The sequence below is a fragment of the Octodon degus genome, unplaced genomic scaffold (genome assembly GCF_000260255.1).
Source record: "Octodon degus isolate 3935 unplaced genomic scaffold, OctDeg1.0 scaffold00014, whole genome shotgun sequence".
Lineage (NCBI taxonomy): Eukaryota > Metazoa > Chordata > Mammalia > Rodentia > Octodontidae > Octodon > Octodon degus.
The window spans coordinates 10,982,987-11,000,115 of NW_004524590.1; the positions used below are offsets into that span (position 1 = coordinate 10,982,987).

Sequence of the window (17,129 nt, forward strand, 5' to 3'; positions counted from 1 at the left end):
GCTGGGGGATTGAACCATGGTCCCTGTGATTTGCTAAGCTTGTTCTAAATAGGTGCTTTAGACCACTGAGCCATCTCACCAGCCCTTTTTTTTTTTACTTTCAAGAAGTGAAATGATTGTGTACCTCAAGAAAGGCAATTTTGTGGTTACTTCGTCTTGCTTTTTTTTAATTATGTATTTAGTACAGGGTCTATCAGGGTCTATACACAGATCAGACTCGTAGTGATCCTCCTGTTTTCAGCCTCTCAAGTGCTGGGATTACAGGCGTTCGCCACCATGCCCAGGCTCATTCACTGTCTCAGCTCTCCCTAGGGGTGGCGCTGGTACTGCAGGCCAGGCATTGAATCCCAGTCCCTGTGCCTGCCTAAGCAGGCACTGTAGTCCACTGAGCTATCTGGCTGGCCCTCGTCTTGCGATTTGTCTTGAATTTTTTTTTAATAGAGTGAAGATACTCCATGTATGCATACTATACAGTACACCCACGGAAGAAGGATCCTGGTTTCCATTAGAGAAAAAGAATGCACAACATGCCACGTAGATACCACACCTCACTAAACACAGTCCATAACACATGCCAATGCAACTTAAATTCATTTTATAAGATACTCAAATAGTTCATTCTATGTGATAAGTCTGACCTTCAAATTGAAGAAAGAATAACTCTGCTTGATCTGTACATCCAAAGGCTTAATTGGGACCAATCCAATACCATCAGGAGCCTAAAATGTGACAACAGAAAAAAATGGACAGTCAACTCAGCAAGAGCAGCTACACTTCTGTTGCGTTTTGAAACATGAAGCGAACAGTTCTTCTCTCAGAGAAGCCCTTCTCATAGCCATCGCTGCGCTGGGTCTGTGAGACACAGCGTCACCCTGGCAGTCCCCGGGAGTGTGTGTGGTTGTCTTTTTACCATGTCCTGTCACAGGCTGCAGTGTGCATCCAGAAGTCCTTTCAGGCCTGAAGGACTCAGCCCTCCGGCTCTGGGTAGTTCTATGGTGGAAACAACTGCTGGAGCATTGTTGGCTTATGTACTCAAGAAATATGGGACTCCATTTAGAAGTTCCATACGCTGTCTGCTTTTGGTCATTAAGAGACTTAAAAGATTATAATATTTGGTTCCCAAGAAATAATGAATCTGATGCTCACACAACAGTAGCCCTTCCCATGCGACGCCTCTCCAATGCCACACACTCTGCCCCAGCAGCTGCTTCCAGCGACACTGCGAAGCAGCCAGTGTACAGAGGCCAGGCCCTCGCACACTGCTCCAGCCTCAGGGCTCCTCTCAGGCTCAGCGGAAGCCTTGCATGACACGGGCTGCAGTCCTGTTTCTTGATTCCATCCTGTTCCCTGTGCTGGCCTTCCATGGTGCTGTCCAAAGAGCCAGGCTTGCATGCTCATCTGCTTCTGACTCCCAGAGAGCCTGGGACAGTGCCTGGCACTCAATAAATCCCATCCTTTCCGGAGTCTAGGACATCACCATTCAATTACTAGTAGGCTGTGCTAGTAACCATTATTTATAAGGAAATTTCCCAATTTCAAAGATCCTGAATGTAAGACAAAGTGCATCTTGGAATGGATGAAGTACAGGATTCATGGAATAACTTACATAGCTGAGAATTTTTATGGCAATGCCCAGCTTTGTATTTTTCATCAACCCCCGAACAGCAAAGAAGCTTGAATAGTACTCTCTGAAAACCCAATAAAGTGCTCTCTGAAAGTGCAAAGCAATTGTGTAAGTCTTCACCTGTTCACAAATAATGAAGTGGGCTGTCTGGCACAACGGTGACCTCATTTCACCACTGTTATTTGGTGTCAGAGTTTTGTTATTGCATGAAGAGCAGATTCAATATTTCCTAGGAACCCAAAATTTTAATCTTTTAAGTCTTTTAATGACCAAAAGCAGACAGCGTATGGAACTTCTAAATTGAGTCCTGTATTTCTTGAGCACATCAACCAACAGTGCTCCACAAATATTTTGAGATATTTATTTTATTCTTTGAACTCAAAAAGCTGTTTGGCACCTGCGCTCACAATCGTGACTGATGCACAATTTTTAATACTAATGTTGCAAACTTGGGCGACACTTTGTCATTTGACTCTGTGACTCAGTTTTCCCATCTCTGAAACAATGAGCTGATCATATAGGCTTACTGAAAATTAAAGGGACCACGGATAGATTTGAAGTCCTGAAGATCTTATGTACAAGGTAAGGGTTAATGAACTATTATTAATGATTAACTGTCATGTTTGTTGTAATGAATAATTGTGCCTCTAAGTTTCAGACAGAGAGAGAGAGACAGGCTGATAGGCCACAGTGGATGGGTCAGCCTGTCAGATTCTGGGATTCTGGGGCTACGTTCCTTCCTTCCTAGGTTGGCCCAGACCCTACTCTTGGCTTTCCTTCTGGGAGGCCGCAGAAGGCTCAGTGGAGCAGATTCTGTCTCTCTGGGCTGTGGGGCCTCCTCGCTTCCTCTTTGCCTGTCTGCTTTCAGGCCATGTTCCGGACTGAGAAGGGCCCAGGCTGACGTGGCAGGAAGCTCTGTGCAGGCGTACTGGGTTCTCTAGGTGCTGGCCAGTAGATGGTTCCTGGTTTCTCGCAGGTCACAGTTACCCAGGCCTGGACTTGAGGCCTCGGAGGAAGGGAAGTGGCTGAGGTGGGATTCTCAGCAGCCTGCCCAGCAGCCCTGCAATGGTGCCGGCCCCACCCACAGCAGAACGGCACCCACCAGTTCGTTGGAGTCCTGGGGAGGGTTGTAGGACGGGAAGGTGAAGGGCAGCACTTCCTTGGGTGACACTGAGAACTGGCAAGAGAAATCCTCCTGACTGGTTCCTGACTGAAGGTACCTGCAGGGATGCTTGTCTATGGGTGAAGAACACAATAGTTCTTTCAGGAGTCTTTTCATGTGAAACCACCACGGTTTAATTATACATTTACCTCACACCATTTCAGACAGAATATTCCTGTTTATATACATACATATATACACATACATATATTTCCATTTTTTGTTCTCCTGTGTTCTTTACTTCAACCCATTATCTAGTATTAAAAATATTTTATTTTGCTTCCCAAAACTATAATTCTGCAAAAATTTTTTAATAAGTATTGTGTATATTAATGGAGCTTAGCCTGGTGCTTTTATATATGACTATATGCACTTACTGAATCCAATATTTTTTTCCTTTTCCAAATCCTTAGTAACCACTTTTCTACTTTCAATTAAAATTTTTTTAAAAATTTAAAACTTTTTATTTGTTTGAGACCAGATCTTACTATGAAGTTTGGATTCATAGTGATCCTCCTGCCTCAGCCTCCCCAGTGCTGGGATTACAGGCATGCACCACCATGCTCTGTTCCAGGACTGGCACAGCATGCAGTACCAGGGATTGAACTTGAACCTGCCAGCGTTGCCAGGCAGGTTTCTATACCGGGGAGCTATCTCCCCAGCCACTGTTCTACTGTCAGATCCACCCTAAACTTTAATTTTAATTAAAACAGCTCTTATGGATTCAGCAAATAAAAATATGAAATTACAAAAATTTTTGTAGATATCCATACATGAGTTGTGGGTAAATTTTACTTTTTTTGGTTTAAAAAAACCCTTCAAAACCAGAATTAAAAATGAAATAGGAGGAAATAAGGAATTAATAAGATGCTAAGAAATGCTTTGGGAAACAAAAACGCAGCTGGGCACTGGGGGAGGAGGGGTGTAGAGGGTGCATCTGCTGCTTGGGGGGACAGGGGAATCTGGGCAGCTCAGGGCTCAGGCCCAGAGGGAGGAAGGTCCAGGAGAAGCAGAGCCTGCTGCAGCCTTGCACAGGAGCCCTGGACTGCAAATATGAATGCTAGAAGCAAATGGGGACGTGGCTCCTGGGCTCCCACTGAGGGTGGATCTCCAGCCGTCCCTGCCAACCTTGGGTTTAGAGGATTGAAATTTCAAGCAGCAAAAACAGTCAAAGACTCAAAAGCTTTGAATGTCAGGTACAGATGGAAAAAACATCAGATTGTATCAATCTCTCAGAAAATATAAATCACAACTTGCTGAGTATCTCTGATGGTTAGAGGCATAAGGGCTCCAAACAAGAAGTCAAGCCATGGCCAAACTCTACCCAGTGTACCACTTGGTCTTGTTTATTGTTAGTGGGGCAGGTGTTTTGAAAAATTCTTATTTATTTATTTATTTGTTTATTGGATATAGGGTCTCCCTATGCAGTTTAGACTCACAGCAGTCCTTCTGTCATAGCCTCCCCAGTGCTGGGATTATAGGTGTATACCATCACACCTGATTTTGGTGGCTGGTATGACATGTGGTACTGGGGATCGAACTTGGGTCTTTGCGCTTGCCAGGCAGGCACTTAGACTGCTGAGCTATCTCTCCAGCCCATGGCAGGTGTTTTGGCCAAATCTAGCAGGGAGATCTGCTTCCTGTCATGTGACAGGTAGGGAAAGGACACCGAGAGCTATCCATATCCTATTCCTCAGAACCTCTAAGTATGTTAATTTAGAAGTTGAATGGCACTTTCAAGGTGTGCATCACTGAGGTAAGAAGGCGGGCCTGATGGAATCACAGGGTTTACGTAAGAGGGCGATACAAGGAAAAATCGGAAAGAGGGACGGGATGACGGAAACGAGACAGCAGAGCGATGTGAGGGCGGGCCCTGAGGAGTGCAGGCGGCCTTTCGAAGCTGGAAAAAGAAAGAAAACACAGCCTCTGAGGACTCTAGAAGGAAACGGCCTGCTGACACCATGATTTTATTTTATTTTATTTATTTATTTATTTGTGGAACCGGGGATTGAACTCAGGCCCTGAGCTATCTCCCCGGCCCGGACACCATGATTTTAGACTGTGACCGATAAACCTGTGTTATGTTAGGCCCCTGAATCTGTGACAGTTTGTTCCAGCAGTAACAGCAAACTATCAGATGTGATTTAAGGAAATATTTTATGTCTCCACAGACAATTGCGTTATAAAGAAACCTCTCGCTCTGAAGGATTCGGGCCTCCGCCTCACCGCACGTCTCAGCTATACCTTACCTTGCGCTAATGATTGCCTTACTTGATAGAGATCGCGTAGTATACTCTCTTTGTCTATTTTACGGAGAGCAGTTAGTGTTTTGAGTAACCGTTGCTGCAGCATGATCTGGAATTGGAAAAAATGATTTTAAATTCCTAACAATACATGCTCACAACTAAGAACTGAGACCACCACTCTATGAATGTGAGAAATTTAAGGGATGTGCTGCCCAAGGCCAGGGTCTTGGGGACTTCATGGTTTAGCCAATGGGACCAACTTGGATACAAAAATCGGGCTATCTTCTATCCTAGTCCAACACAGCCTGTGAGCCCTGGGGTTCTCTTATTTCAAGATGGAAGGAATGAGTTTCTACCTTCTGTGTTTTGCATATATCTGAATAATAATACTTCCACTGGGGACAAACCACATGGGCGATTCTATAGAGGCAGGGCTGGAGCACTATGCTAATTAGCACTATGCTAATTCAGCGATTTGAATCTAGAGCTTAGTGATGCAGGAGAACACTGCTGTGCTCCGAGCTGGCCTGGGAACGCTCTTCCCTCCCACAACGAGCACTCCTTTCTCTTCTCTATAGAACTCTTTCATCTAGCACACTAAGGGCTAGTTTGTGCCCATCTGCGCAAGTCACAGGACAGACAGTGAGGTGCAAAGAAATACTCTGCCTGCAGGGGGCTGGCATTCAAAATGTGTGTGACGTGGGTAGAAAAGGGTGACAATGAACCCTTCCAAGAGTAAACATGGTAAGCGGAGGGTCTGCCCACGTAGGCAGGAAGGATGAAGGAAGGCCTCTCTGAGGTCACTTGATGGCAGTCTGGAGTAACAAGGGGACAGGCTGATGGTGGAAGGATCTTGGAAAAGGAGTTCTGAAAGCAGAAACCCACCAATACAAAGATCCCAATCCAACAACAATAAAAAAAAAAACGTCCAAGGGCAGAGAATTCAGTGTGGCTGTGCTGTCGGGATAAACACTGCATTTTATTCTAAATGTGACAGTAAGGTTTTGAAAGTATTTAGCCAGGAAATGGTATAGTCATTTCTACACTTTGCAAATCCTTCTGTGGCTGCTGTTTGGGGGGACTCGTGGCTGTGGTTCAGGTGAGAGACGGTGGGCTGCGGCGGTCGCTTGACAGAAAGTAGGGAACTATTAGCTGGGGACAGACTGGCACACAGGACCGATTGGCCTGCTGTGGCACCTAAGACTGGAGCATCACTCAGAACAAGCACAGAGCTTCGGGTAACACCTTTTCCGGGTTGGTGGGCTCTCTGAAGGGATAAAGTTTCCCCCCAGCAGCACAAGCTCTTGGTGTTAGTAAATGGTCAACAGCCATGTCTTCTCCCTCAAAGTGCAGCTTTGGCTACCTCTTCCAACCCCTTGCTGTCCTCCCCAAGCATCCTGTAGCAACCCCTCCTCTGTGCAATACTGTGCACAGGGAGCTCAGGGACACTAGCTCCACACAGGTTTGGAAGTTGGTGAGAAGCTCACTGACGTGCTGGCGTTGGCATCTGCAGCCTGAGAAAGCTGCCTGAAAGATGACTTACAACCCATGCCATTGGGATGCCTTATACACACTCACTCATTTAATCTTCACAGCAACTCTATAACAAGCCTAAGACAGGTCAGAGAGACCCATGTCATTTGTCTAAGATCAGGAAACTCAAACGAAGCAGCATCAGGAACTAAGCACAGGCGATCCCCAGAGCCCAGATGGCACAGTTTGAGGCCCATGTGCCGGCAGCTTGGGTGCCAGCCTGTGAGACTACTGGGAGGTAGTGGAAGCCTAACGGGAGGAAGTGAGGCCCTCGTGGCATGGCCTTGAAGGGCTACTGGGACCCTAATCCCTCCTTCTCTCTTTGCTGTGCAGCCACGACGAAGGGAGAAGCTTGTTCCACTCCACAGCTGCAGAACAGCAAAGCAAATTGACTATGGAGTGAGACCTCTGAAACTGCGAGCCAAAGCCAACCTTTTCTCCTTCTTAGTTGTCACAGCAACAGAAAGATGGCTAATACACTGGACCTTAGCCACTGCTCTCGCTTGCTCGAGGCATGGCCCTGCCCCCTAGGGAAGTCATATTTGAGGAATGAGAAATCTACAAGTAGCAATAGAAACTCACAGCACCAAAGACAGCCTGCTTGCAAAGGAGGACAGGCAGATTTCAGCTGGCTTAGGAGTGAAGAATGGACCCACAGAGTGAAGAGGGAGTGGCGTTTTAGTTGAAGGGGAAGGAGTGGAAACGCAAGCTCCTAGAAGGGAATAAGCATGGTGGGGCTGGAAGGTGAGGTTAGGGACAACCTGAAGGACAGCAGGCAGCTGGGAGGCAGGGCCACAGGCAGACAGATGGCGCCCTTCCGTCCTGCACTGGTACTACAGAGCCAGAAGTGTACACTTCGCCCTGACCTCAGTGAGGGTGAAGCCATGGCAGAGACACAATCTCTCTGAAGGGGAAGCTATAACCCTGATGTCAGGGACAAGATCCAGCTGGCATTCTCAGTTGTTCTCTCTGCTAACAGCTGACCAAAAAGTCCCTGTGTCGGAGCTGTCATACACTGTTGCAGATTCACTCCAACATACGTGTACCCGAGAGAACTCAAAGCACATCGTCACTGACTTGTACACGAATGTTCACAGCAGCGCTGCTCATCCTAGAGTGAGGCTGAAAACAACTGGGACCTCCATCAGTGGGGGAGCAGTTAAAGAAAGTGTAGTCTGCCGAAGACTGAAGCGTTTGTAACCATAATAAGGAACGAGGCACTGATGCATACTGCAGCATGAATGGAAATGCCGTAAGTGAAAGCAGTCACTTATACAAGATGAGCATTTTTGTGACTGTACTTATATGAAATGTCCCTAGAGGCAAAGCCATAGCGATGGAAAGTAAATTAGCGGTTGCCAAGGGCTGGGGAAGCTGGGAATGGGGAGTGACTGGCAGTGGGTCCTGAGTTCTTTTGGAGGTGACAGAAATGCCCTAATGCTACAGTGGTGTTGATGCCCAACTCTGGGCATACCCTAAAACCTACTCAGTCTGGCACTTTACAAAAGAGTTTTTATAGGAAGTAAATGGTATCAGCAGAAAGATGATTTATTTATTTTTGGTACAGGGACTCTAACTCAGGACCTTGCACTTGCTAGGCAGGCTCTACGCTACTGAGCTATGTTCCTGGCTCAAGATTTTTTTTTTTTTTAAAAGAAGAAGACATTACTTAAAAAATCAACTCCAGCATTTAATTTCCTTGTGCTGATGGACTAGACAGAAATCACTTCCGAGGGAGGCACTTACCTTGCATGCTGCTTGTTGAAATCGTCTTTGTGCCCTGAACCTGTCGATCCAATTATTATTAACGAGTGGATCAAAATTAGGCTGCAAATCTATGATATTCTGCGAATATAAAACAGGGGCACATTTAAAACTTAAATTTAACTCCTGACATAAGCATTTAATGAAGATGTTTTACCGTTTGATCCCAAGCCAAGTTATTAATTTATTCAGCCATTTAGTGAGCACTTACTAAGTGCTTTTGGTGTGCATAGTATTATGAGGAATGTTTCTGAAGCTGGGACTAAGACAGAAGAAAAGATTTCGGTTTTAAGAATGGATGGGTGGGGCTGGAGAGATGGCTCAGTGGTCTAAAAGCACCTCCTTAGAACAAGCTTAGCAAAGCACAGGGACCACGGTTCAATCCCCCATCACCACATGCCAGCCAGCCCCGCCCCCTGGTGGGCTGAGCTGGCCACACACACACACACACACACACACACAAAAATGAATAAATAAAGAATGGATGGATGGGTGCAGGGTAGAGCGAGAGCAGCGGAGCATCAGGGGCTGCAGGCTCTTGGGCAGGGAAACAGCATGGCGGAAGTATCAAGCAGTAAGTGGTTTGCACACCGTCCTAGGTGACAGGCTGTAGGAGTGGAAGGAGGAGTGGAAACACGAACAAAGACCTGCTGAGTAGGGAAAGGTGGCACGTGATGCTGGGACTTGGGGATGGCCTTGTTGAAGAGCTACAGATAAAAAGACTTTGTGGTCACAGCCAATGAGAGGGAGAAGAAAAGAAGCGAGAGTAATACAGGGATGGCAAACCCCACATGACAGGGATGGCACGAGGGGTGGGCTAGGAAGAACTGTTTCCACTGTTAGAGTTAAAAGTTGGAGTTTTGGCCAAAACAGTGGTGTGACAGAACATCCAGGAAAAGGGCTACTGTTGTCATTTTGTATTTGAGGACACTAACGGCATCATGGCTAGGAGGCTTGTCTTCAGTCCCACATATGTCACAGAGCTGGAGCTGCGCAGTGGCTTCTGTCTTGGGATTTGCATTCTTTCCACCACGGGGTAGGAAAGGGTGGACAGAGGTCATGGGCCCACTTTGGGGACCTGAAGGCAGGCCTGGAGACCAAAGGGAAACGAGAAAGGAGGCCAAAATGGAGGAAGAAGAGGTGCCGAGGAGGAGAAGCCCAAGTATATGAAGCTGCCAATGTCAGGGGAGGAACTAATTATGAGTTGTAATGCTTTACTTGAGAAGAGAATGCAGAGCAAAGAAAACCATCCTGAGACATAAACGCAACCAGATACTTCTTGGTAAAGGAATATCTATAATATTGCTTAACATTTTCAAAAACAAGCATTTAAAGAACAGTCAACAATTAGATTCCAAACAAAGCAAAGTGACCCACCTCTTCCAGGCTGCGAATGACCCGTTTATCGTTAACTTCTGTCTTGAGTCGCTGAAATTCCTCTTCCAATATAGGATCTCCTCTTTCTAGCTGAGTTTTTAATCATCAAAAATAGTAAAGTTGAAGGGAATGACATACAACTTTATTTCACTCTAAAACTAGTAGAAACCCTTTAAGCAATTGGTCAGACCCACTCGTGGAGCCCTAGATTAAGAGTGGTTAAGATACAAGGTGGTCCTTAACTGTCAATAATCACATTCATTGTTTAGATAGAGGGAATTTTTTTTTAAAATTTCATTTATTTATTTATGTGTGTGTGTGTGGCCAGCTCAGCCCACCAGGGGGCGGGGCTGGCTGGCATGTGGTGCTGGGGGATTGAACCGCGGTCCCTGTGCTTTGCTAAGCTTGTTCTAAGTAGGTGCTTTAGACCACTGAGCCATCTCACCAGCCCCGATAGAGGGAATTTTTAAAGAAGCAAGAATTGAAGAAAGATTTTATGAAGTTACATAACAGTGGGAGTATGTACATTATATACTTCATTGAGAAGAGCTGTAATGTTCCAGTGAGTTTGTAAGCTCCTCAGAGTTATCCAAATGTCAGGTTTTAATAAAGCCGTGTGGTGATTCCTTCCCTTTCCTTGGTACTACAGGTCAATGGCTCTTCCTGGGTTTGGAACTGATCATGGCCATCCCTGAAGTGAATCCCCAGCTAGCTTGCCCCAGGCCCTGGGTCTGCCAGGTCAGTGGCCTCTAGGCTCTCTCTAGGCTCTCTTTCCTCATCCCGGGAGCCACAGGTGATGCCAGAGATGCGCTAGCTGGCCTGGCCCCGGGTCTACACATACAGGCCCAGAGAAAGCGGGTACTGTGCATACTGCAGATCATACTAGTTTTTTACTATCTGTGGGTTCTGTTCTTAATTTTCTGGATAACTTTGAAGACTAGCTTGGCTCCCGGGTATCCTGTTCACAGTCATTTGTATAGACTTAACTAGAAGAAATGGATTCTGATCACATTAACATCCTATTCAGAAATAAGAATTATTGTCAGAAGGGAGGTAAGCTGTCTAGCTCGGGTTCATACTGAGTCTGGCAGCTCAAGCTCATAGTTCCGATTTCATGGGGGAGAGACCCAGAACCCTCACCATCACCACAAGAGGAAAATGCAACAGGCAACGTAAAGGAAGGGCTGCTGACAGGCTGCTGGCTAGAATAAGGAAAGGAAGTGATTATCGTGTCTTTAGAGAGACTCTACTTATGTCTGATAAATATTTGCGAATTTAACATTTTCCACTGTCTCTCCTGAGCATAAACTCATCCTTCATTCTTCAGGGTCTGTCCGTGTCATCTAGCTGTGACACTGACTTCTCATCCCAGACCTCTTTTTCTCAGTTTTTTGCAATATACTTCAGGCTTCCACATGTTCCTGTCACCAGATCACCTCCCAGGGAGCATCTGTTGGACAAAATCCCTTGGACATATGGGGTAAGCACCCAGCACACTTGGTGTCCCAGGCTCCAGGACCTTGGCTGCCTGTTCATCTTCTGCTTGCCCCGGCCAGCGATGCTAAGGACTGGACCTCTCCTTTCCTGTACACACTGAGAGCTGCAGCCTTAAGGCCCACAGAGACCTGGTCCTGGCATGTCTATATCTCATTATTGTTATTATTATTATTGTTGTTATTGGTACCGGGGATCGAACTCAGGATCTTGAACTTGCGAGGCAAGTGCTTATGTGAGCTATCTCCCCAGCCCATCTTTTTATTAAAGAGTTAAAAAATAGTATTCCATTGTGGGGTTGACAGAAAATACTTAATATTTAGTGTTTAAAATAGACTCCAAAGAATAGAGCTACATTTATGTTATGGTTTATATCAAGTGCAGTCATGGGGTGGGGTCTTCTAGAGTTTGTGATTAACTCATGATCCATGGGGATTATGTGTAATCCAAGACTGGGATTATGGGTTTTAGTACTGCTAAGATTATGGGTGTATGTACTTCTCCCAGCCTAGGGCAAAGAGCCTGAATGCCATATAAAAGAGACAGACAGACTCTCTCTGTTGCCATTGTTGTTGTTCTGCCGCCATGAACTGCTGCCCTCTGCCCTGTGCCACTCTGCCTTGGAGCCAGCCAAGTATGGACTAAAATCTCCAGTAACTGGGAGCTAAATTAACCTTTCCTTCCTTCATTTTCAGTGTCGGGTATTTGTCCCAGCAACGAGAGAAGAGTAACTGAGACAATTTAAATAACAATCTAGTACTTCTCTTTCCTAAATGTGAAAATTTATCAAGGTAGTAATTATATATTCTTCTGTTGATTTTACATTCTTCTGGATTTCTTAATGAAAAATAAAAATATGATAAATTTACTGAAACATCCAATTTGGGCTCCAACTGGAAGAAAAATGAGATAGCCAACAAGATACACGTTTTTCTTAATCCCCCCTAGTCATAAACTCAAATTGGTCTCTCAAACTCATACTACTAAGCTGCAGGATCTGTTAGGGGTGAATTGTGTCCCCACAACTCATACATTTCTACTCTAACTCCCAGGATCTAGGCCTATGACTATATTTGGAGGCAGGGTCTTTAAAGACATGGTCAGGTTCAAATGAGGTCATAGGATGGGTGTCGGTGCAAGAAGAGGAGCTTAAGATGTAAGACACAGAGAGGATGGCCATCTGTGGGCTGATCGGAGGACCCAGAAGAACCTGCCCTGCTGACACTTGACCCCGACACAGCCTGCTGTTGTCTAAGCAGCCAGTTTGTGGAACATTCTTACTGCAGCCTGAGCAGGCTACTACAGTCTGTGATTATCCTGTGAGTCCTATCCATGAAGTCCAGACTCCCATGTACGGTGTCCCGGCCGAGTCCTTTCCTCCTCATTCATATATGCCCCGTGCTTCTGCCCCATGGACACGTCCCCAGTCCTCTCTGCCCCCGCGCTGCTATACTAAGCATCTCCACACCATGGCCCACGGGTAAGGCTACAGATACTGTGTAGTCACATACCTTCCCTCCCTGAGCTCACAGACACAGCCTGGTGTCCCCGGTGTGGCCCTACTCCCCTCAGCCATGCTGCCCTTCTCTGCTCAGCCCTGCTGAGTGACTTTGACATGGGACTGGCTCTGGTGTGACTCCTGGGCATGCCTCTGGGCCTCACTTGTCACTGTGCTCTGCAGAATTTGGGACAGGTGTACCTCACGACCAGAATTACAGCCCAAATTTGAGCCATTCTGTCTGACTGACTTTGTCCTCTTGCTAATTTTCAAACTTGTGCTCTTAATCCTCTCTTCTCTGGCTTCCGAATCCCTCACAATGCACAGCACAGGTCTCCTGTGACACCCTTGCCTTATAGTTTAACAATGTACCCCTCACCAGCCTCCTCCCCTCCCAGTGTCACTATGCATTCTTTTCTCCTGATTTGGCATCTTGCATGCAAAAGGAAATATCCAAGTAGCAGTCGTGCTGACCTTATAGTTGGTGTATATTCTTTGCTGCTCCTCAGTAAGCTCCTTTCTATATTTAAAGGACATAGGATCCTTCCCAAGGTGCACCTGCCTGGAGAGAAGAAAGCCAACTTCTAGAACCTGTCAGGAAGCGGAATCAGCGGGAGGATGGAGTGTATGTGGGATATTTTGCATAAAAATGGGGTGTTAGGATGCTAGAGGAAGCACCCTGGGGGAGAAAAGTTGTAGAGGCCCTAGCAACACCACTAAGATGAATAATAGACATCATTAGTCATTAAAGAAATGCAAATCAAAGCCACAGGAAATACCACCACACATCCATTGGGATGGCTGTGATAATAGTGGTACTTTTCAAATAACGGAAAACAAGAGGTATTGTTGAGAAACTAGAACCCCCATATGTCACTGATACATATGTAAAATAGGGCAGTAAAGACTGTACACATGGGAAACAATTTTGTGGCTTCTCAAAGAATGACCACAGACAAAAATTCTACTCCAACAGATCTGAAATATGTTCACTCAAAAACTTGAATATACGCGTTCATAGCGGCGTTACTCGCAAAACTGGAAACCACTAAAATGTCCACCAACTGACACACGAGTAAAATGAAATGTGAAATTCCCATACAAAAGAGCATTCTTCAGCCATGAATAGAAATGAAGCGCTAATACATGCTATGCTGTGGATGGACACTGAAACTTTAAGTGGCAGAAACCAGCCACGTAATCACAGGTCATGTGATTTCAGGTGTAGGAAACACCCAGGACACACACTCCATAGTTGACAGTGACAAGCGACTGCTAGGGATCAAGAGGTGCAGAGTGACAGCTAATGGGCTGTATTCACAAGTTGTTAAAAATACAGAAAAGATTCCACCTGATCACAGAAGCACAAGAATTTTTGTATCTGAATTTTAATCACCAGATTCCCCATTCCCAACAGTTGGGTTCCCCAGAAAGCCCCTCTGGGCACACGACATAGGGCACAGGGGCTCATGGTGGGGGTGAGAGGTGAGGGGATGAAGTGTGGGGAGCCTGAGCCACCTCAGCTCCACCCACCCATGGGTGTGTGTCAGGGCACTGCTGGTGGTGGTGGCCAGCAGGGGTCAGGGTCCCAGCCTCTGTCATATTCACTCCAGCCTTCTGTTGTCACGTCACACTTAGGGAACCACGCAGCTTGCTCAAGTCAGTTTATTCTTTGTGTGTGTGTGTATGGCCAGCTCAGCCCACCAGGGGGCAGGACTGGCTGGCATGTAGTGCTGGGGGATTGAACTGCGGTCCCTGTGCTTTGCTAAGCTTGTTCTAAGTAGGTGCTTTAGACCACTGAGCCATCTCACCAGCCCCCTGTCAGTTTATTCTTAATAAATTCAGAAACTCATTCTGAAATAGACCAGTGGAAGGGAAGCAGTGATCCCAGTTGCCCAAGAGTGTAAAAATTCATTACTTCTCATACATAAAGATAATCCCTTACAAACAATCACACTGCCACTCAGTACAAATGATTGCTCCGTATTTACCACTTAAGGTGATTTTCCATCTCTTCGTAAGCATCTTGTCTGACTTTCTGTTCAAAGAGCGCCTCCTTCATCTGTCTTGTTTTTGACGTCTCGGTGCCTTGGTCCAAAACTGAAGGTAGGAGCAGCAAACGATGATTACCCCAGTAATCAAATCAGAACCATTTGCTAAGACAAAAGCCACATTTCTAGTGATGAGGCATAACAGCAACCTAACCGAGTTTTCATAAATAGTGCTCATCAATAACAAAGGCAAAAGGGAGCAATTCTTTCATATTCTACCCAGGGACTGATTCATGGGGGATCAACTGGTTACCTTCTCTTAATTCTTTAATCCTCAGTTTTCCTGGTTCTTGGTTTAAAACCGTAGCCACGGCAAATGGGTTTGATAGATTGACTGGGAATCTCAGGTTCTGGTACTCAATTTCCTGAGGGACCGAACAGCAGGAGCGTCATTTCTGCGGCGCTGCGCTGCATCCCCAGCACACCGAGGACCGCCCGCTTTACCTTCATCTTTGGAGGGGCTCTCTTCGCTGGTAGCTGGTGAAAGCATATATGTCTCATTGTTTTTTCTGGAGGAACGCTTCCCTTCTTAGAAAGAGTATTTAATCTTTCAAATTCTTTCAATCTATAGTTTTAAACAGATACCTAATTAGAATACAAGAGCCAATAAGTCAAAGTTCCTATTTGTATGTCCCTTCCGGTGAGGCCACAATGTGCGGCCCATTATTATATCTGAACTGGATATAAATCTGTATGCCAAGATAGTGGTCTATCAAAATAGATGTAACGTTACTCTATTTGTGTGTACTCACTCATACACATCACAATAACCCCATGGTTGTTTCTCACTGCATTCTTTAAGAATAGAAAACATAATATGCTCAAAAAATGCTTTCCTGGTCTAGCATAATTCATTTCTAGGTTATTAGTTTTCAACAACAATACAGATTACAACTCTTACTTTGAGTTATGGGTTGTGTGTAGGTGTCCCTCAAAAGCCTCATGCCATCATGGGGCAGACTCCTAGAGGTTATGATAAATTCATGATTCAATGATGGGATTATTGGGGCTGGTGAGATGGCTCAGTGGTCTAAAGCACCTACTTAGAACAAGCTTAGCAAAGCAGAGGGACTGCAGTTCAATCCCCCAGCACCACATGCCAGTCAGCCCCGCCCCCTGGTGGGCTGAGCTGGCCACACACACACACACACACACACACACACACACACAAATAAATAAATAAATAAAATTCAAAAAAATGGTGGGATTATGGGTGTGAGTGCTACTGGGATTAGGGGTGTGAGTGCTACACTCAGCTTTGGGCAGATAGCCCAGCTATCATATGAGAAAGGGAAAGAGGCTTTCTCTCTGCCTCTGTTGCTGCCACTGCTGCTGCTGCCACCTCTGCTTCTCCCTTTTTCCTTTTGCTGTTTTGCTGTTTCCCACTGCCATAAATAGCTGCCCTCTGCCATGCCAGCCTCTGCCCTGGAGCCAGCCAAGTATGGACTGATACACAAACCGTGAGCTAAATAAACCTTTCCTTCCTTAATTTTGGGCATCCAGTATTTTGTCCCAGCAAGGAAAGAAAAGTGACTGAGACACTTCGATTTATCTTTCTTGAAAACGAATGACTGTGCTCATTGGTAGTATGATCTTTCAAAATAGAGCTTTAAGCCAATACGAAGGATCTTCTCTGCAACTGAAAACTACCTTTGGACACAGGGTAGATAGAGGTAATGCAACTAATAAGCTAGAGGAGATGTAGGACTATGCTATGTTGAGGAGTGCTATCCATGAAACATTCTTTTTTTTAAAGAAAAAAAACATTAAGTTTATTGAGAAACAAATAGCAATAAGACAGTTTCAAAACCATTCAGTAGGAGTTTCAATAATAAATACAGTGCACATTGTTGTCTCAGTGGTTATTCATTGTACAAGATGCAGACATGACATCCTGTCCACAAACACTATTAGAACAAATCTTTTTTTTAAAATTTTATTTATTTATACGTGTGTGTGTGTGTGTGTGTGTGTGTATGTGTGTGTGGCCAGCTCAGCCCAGCAGGGGGCGGGGCTGGCTGGCATATGGTGCTGGGGGATTGAACTGTGCTCCCTGTGCTTTGCCAAGCTTGTTCCAAGTAGGTGCTTTAGACCACTGAGCCATCTCACCAGCCCCGGAACAAATCTTATTCATTGAATTAAGAGAATGTAGCTGTAAATCTATCCTATTTTGAATATACAGATACAAAATGGTCATTCATTTGTATCCCCCTTTTTTTATTTAGTTTTTTCAGAGAAGGGTATTCTATTGTCATTTAAACATTGTAGGTATGTGAATTCAGCAAAACCATCCAGTAGAAAAGTATGAAGACGAAATATAAGAAATAAAGCCATGCTGTTAAGTTAAGCTGTGGGGGACTCAGGTCAATAATTTCTGACA

The 17,129-nt window shown here is 45.4% G+C and overlaps 1 protein-coding gene across 1 annotated transcript in view; it reads right to left on the reverse strand.

Moving 5' to 3' along the window:
* Positions 1 to 17,129, reverse strand: part of Cfap221 (cilia and flagella associated protein 221) — an 85,503-nt gene that overhangs the window by 43,237 nt on the left and 25,137 nt on the right. Inside the window, exons 4-12 of the mRNA XM_023709684.1 lie at positions 15,194 to 15,314; positions 15,003 to 15,114; positions 14,690 to 14,798; positions 13,173 to 13,260; positions 9,707 to 9,796; positions 8,312 to 8,410; positions 5,036 to 5,141; positions 2,727 to 2,860; positions 639 to 719 (exon numbers count right to left, since the gene is read on the reverse strand). Coding sequence (XP_023565452.1) covers positions 639 to 719; positions 2,727 to 2,860; positions 5,036 to 5,141; positions 8,312 to 8,410; positions 9,707 to 9,796; positions 13,173 to 13,260; positions 14,690 to 14,798; positions 15,003 to 15,114; positions 15,194 to 15,314 — 940 coding nt within the window. The remainder of the gene's footprint in view (positions 1 to 638; positions 720 to 2,726; positions 2,861 to 5,035; positions 5,142 to 8,311; positions 8,411 to 9,706; positions 9,797 to 13,172; positions 13,261 to 14,689; positions 14,799 to 15,002; positions 15,115 to 15,193; positions 15,315 to 17,129) is intronic.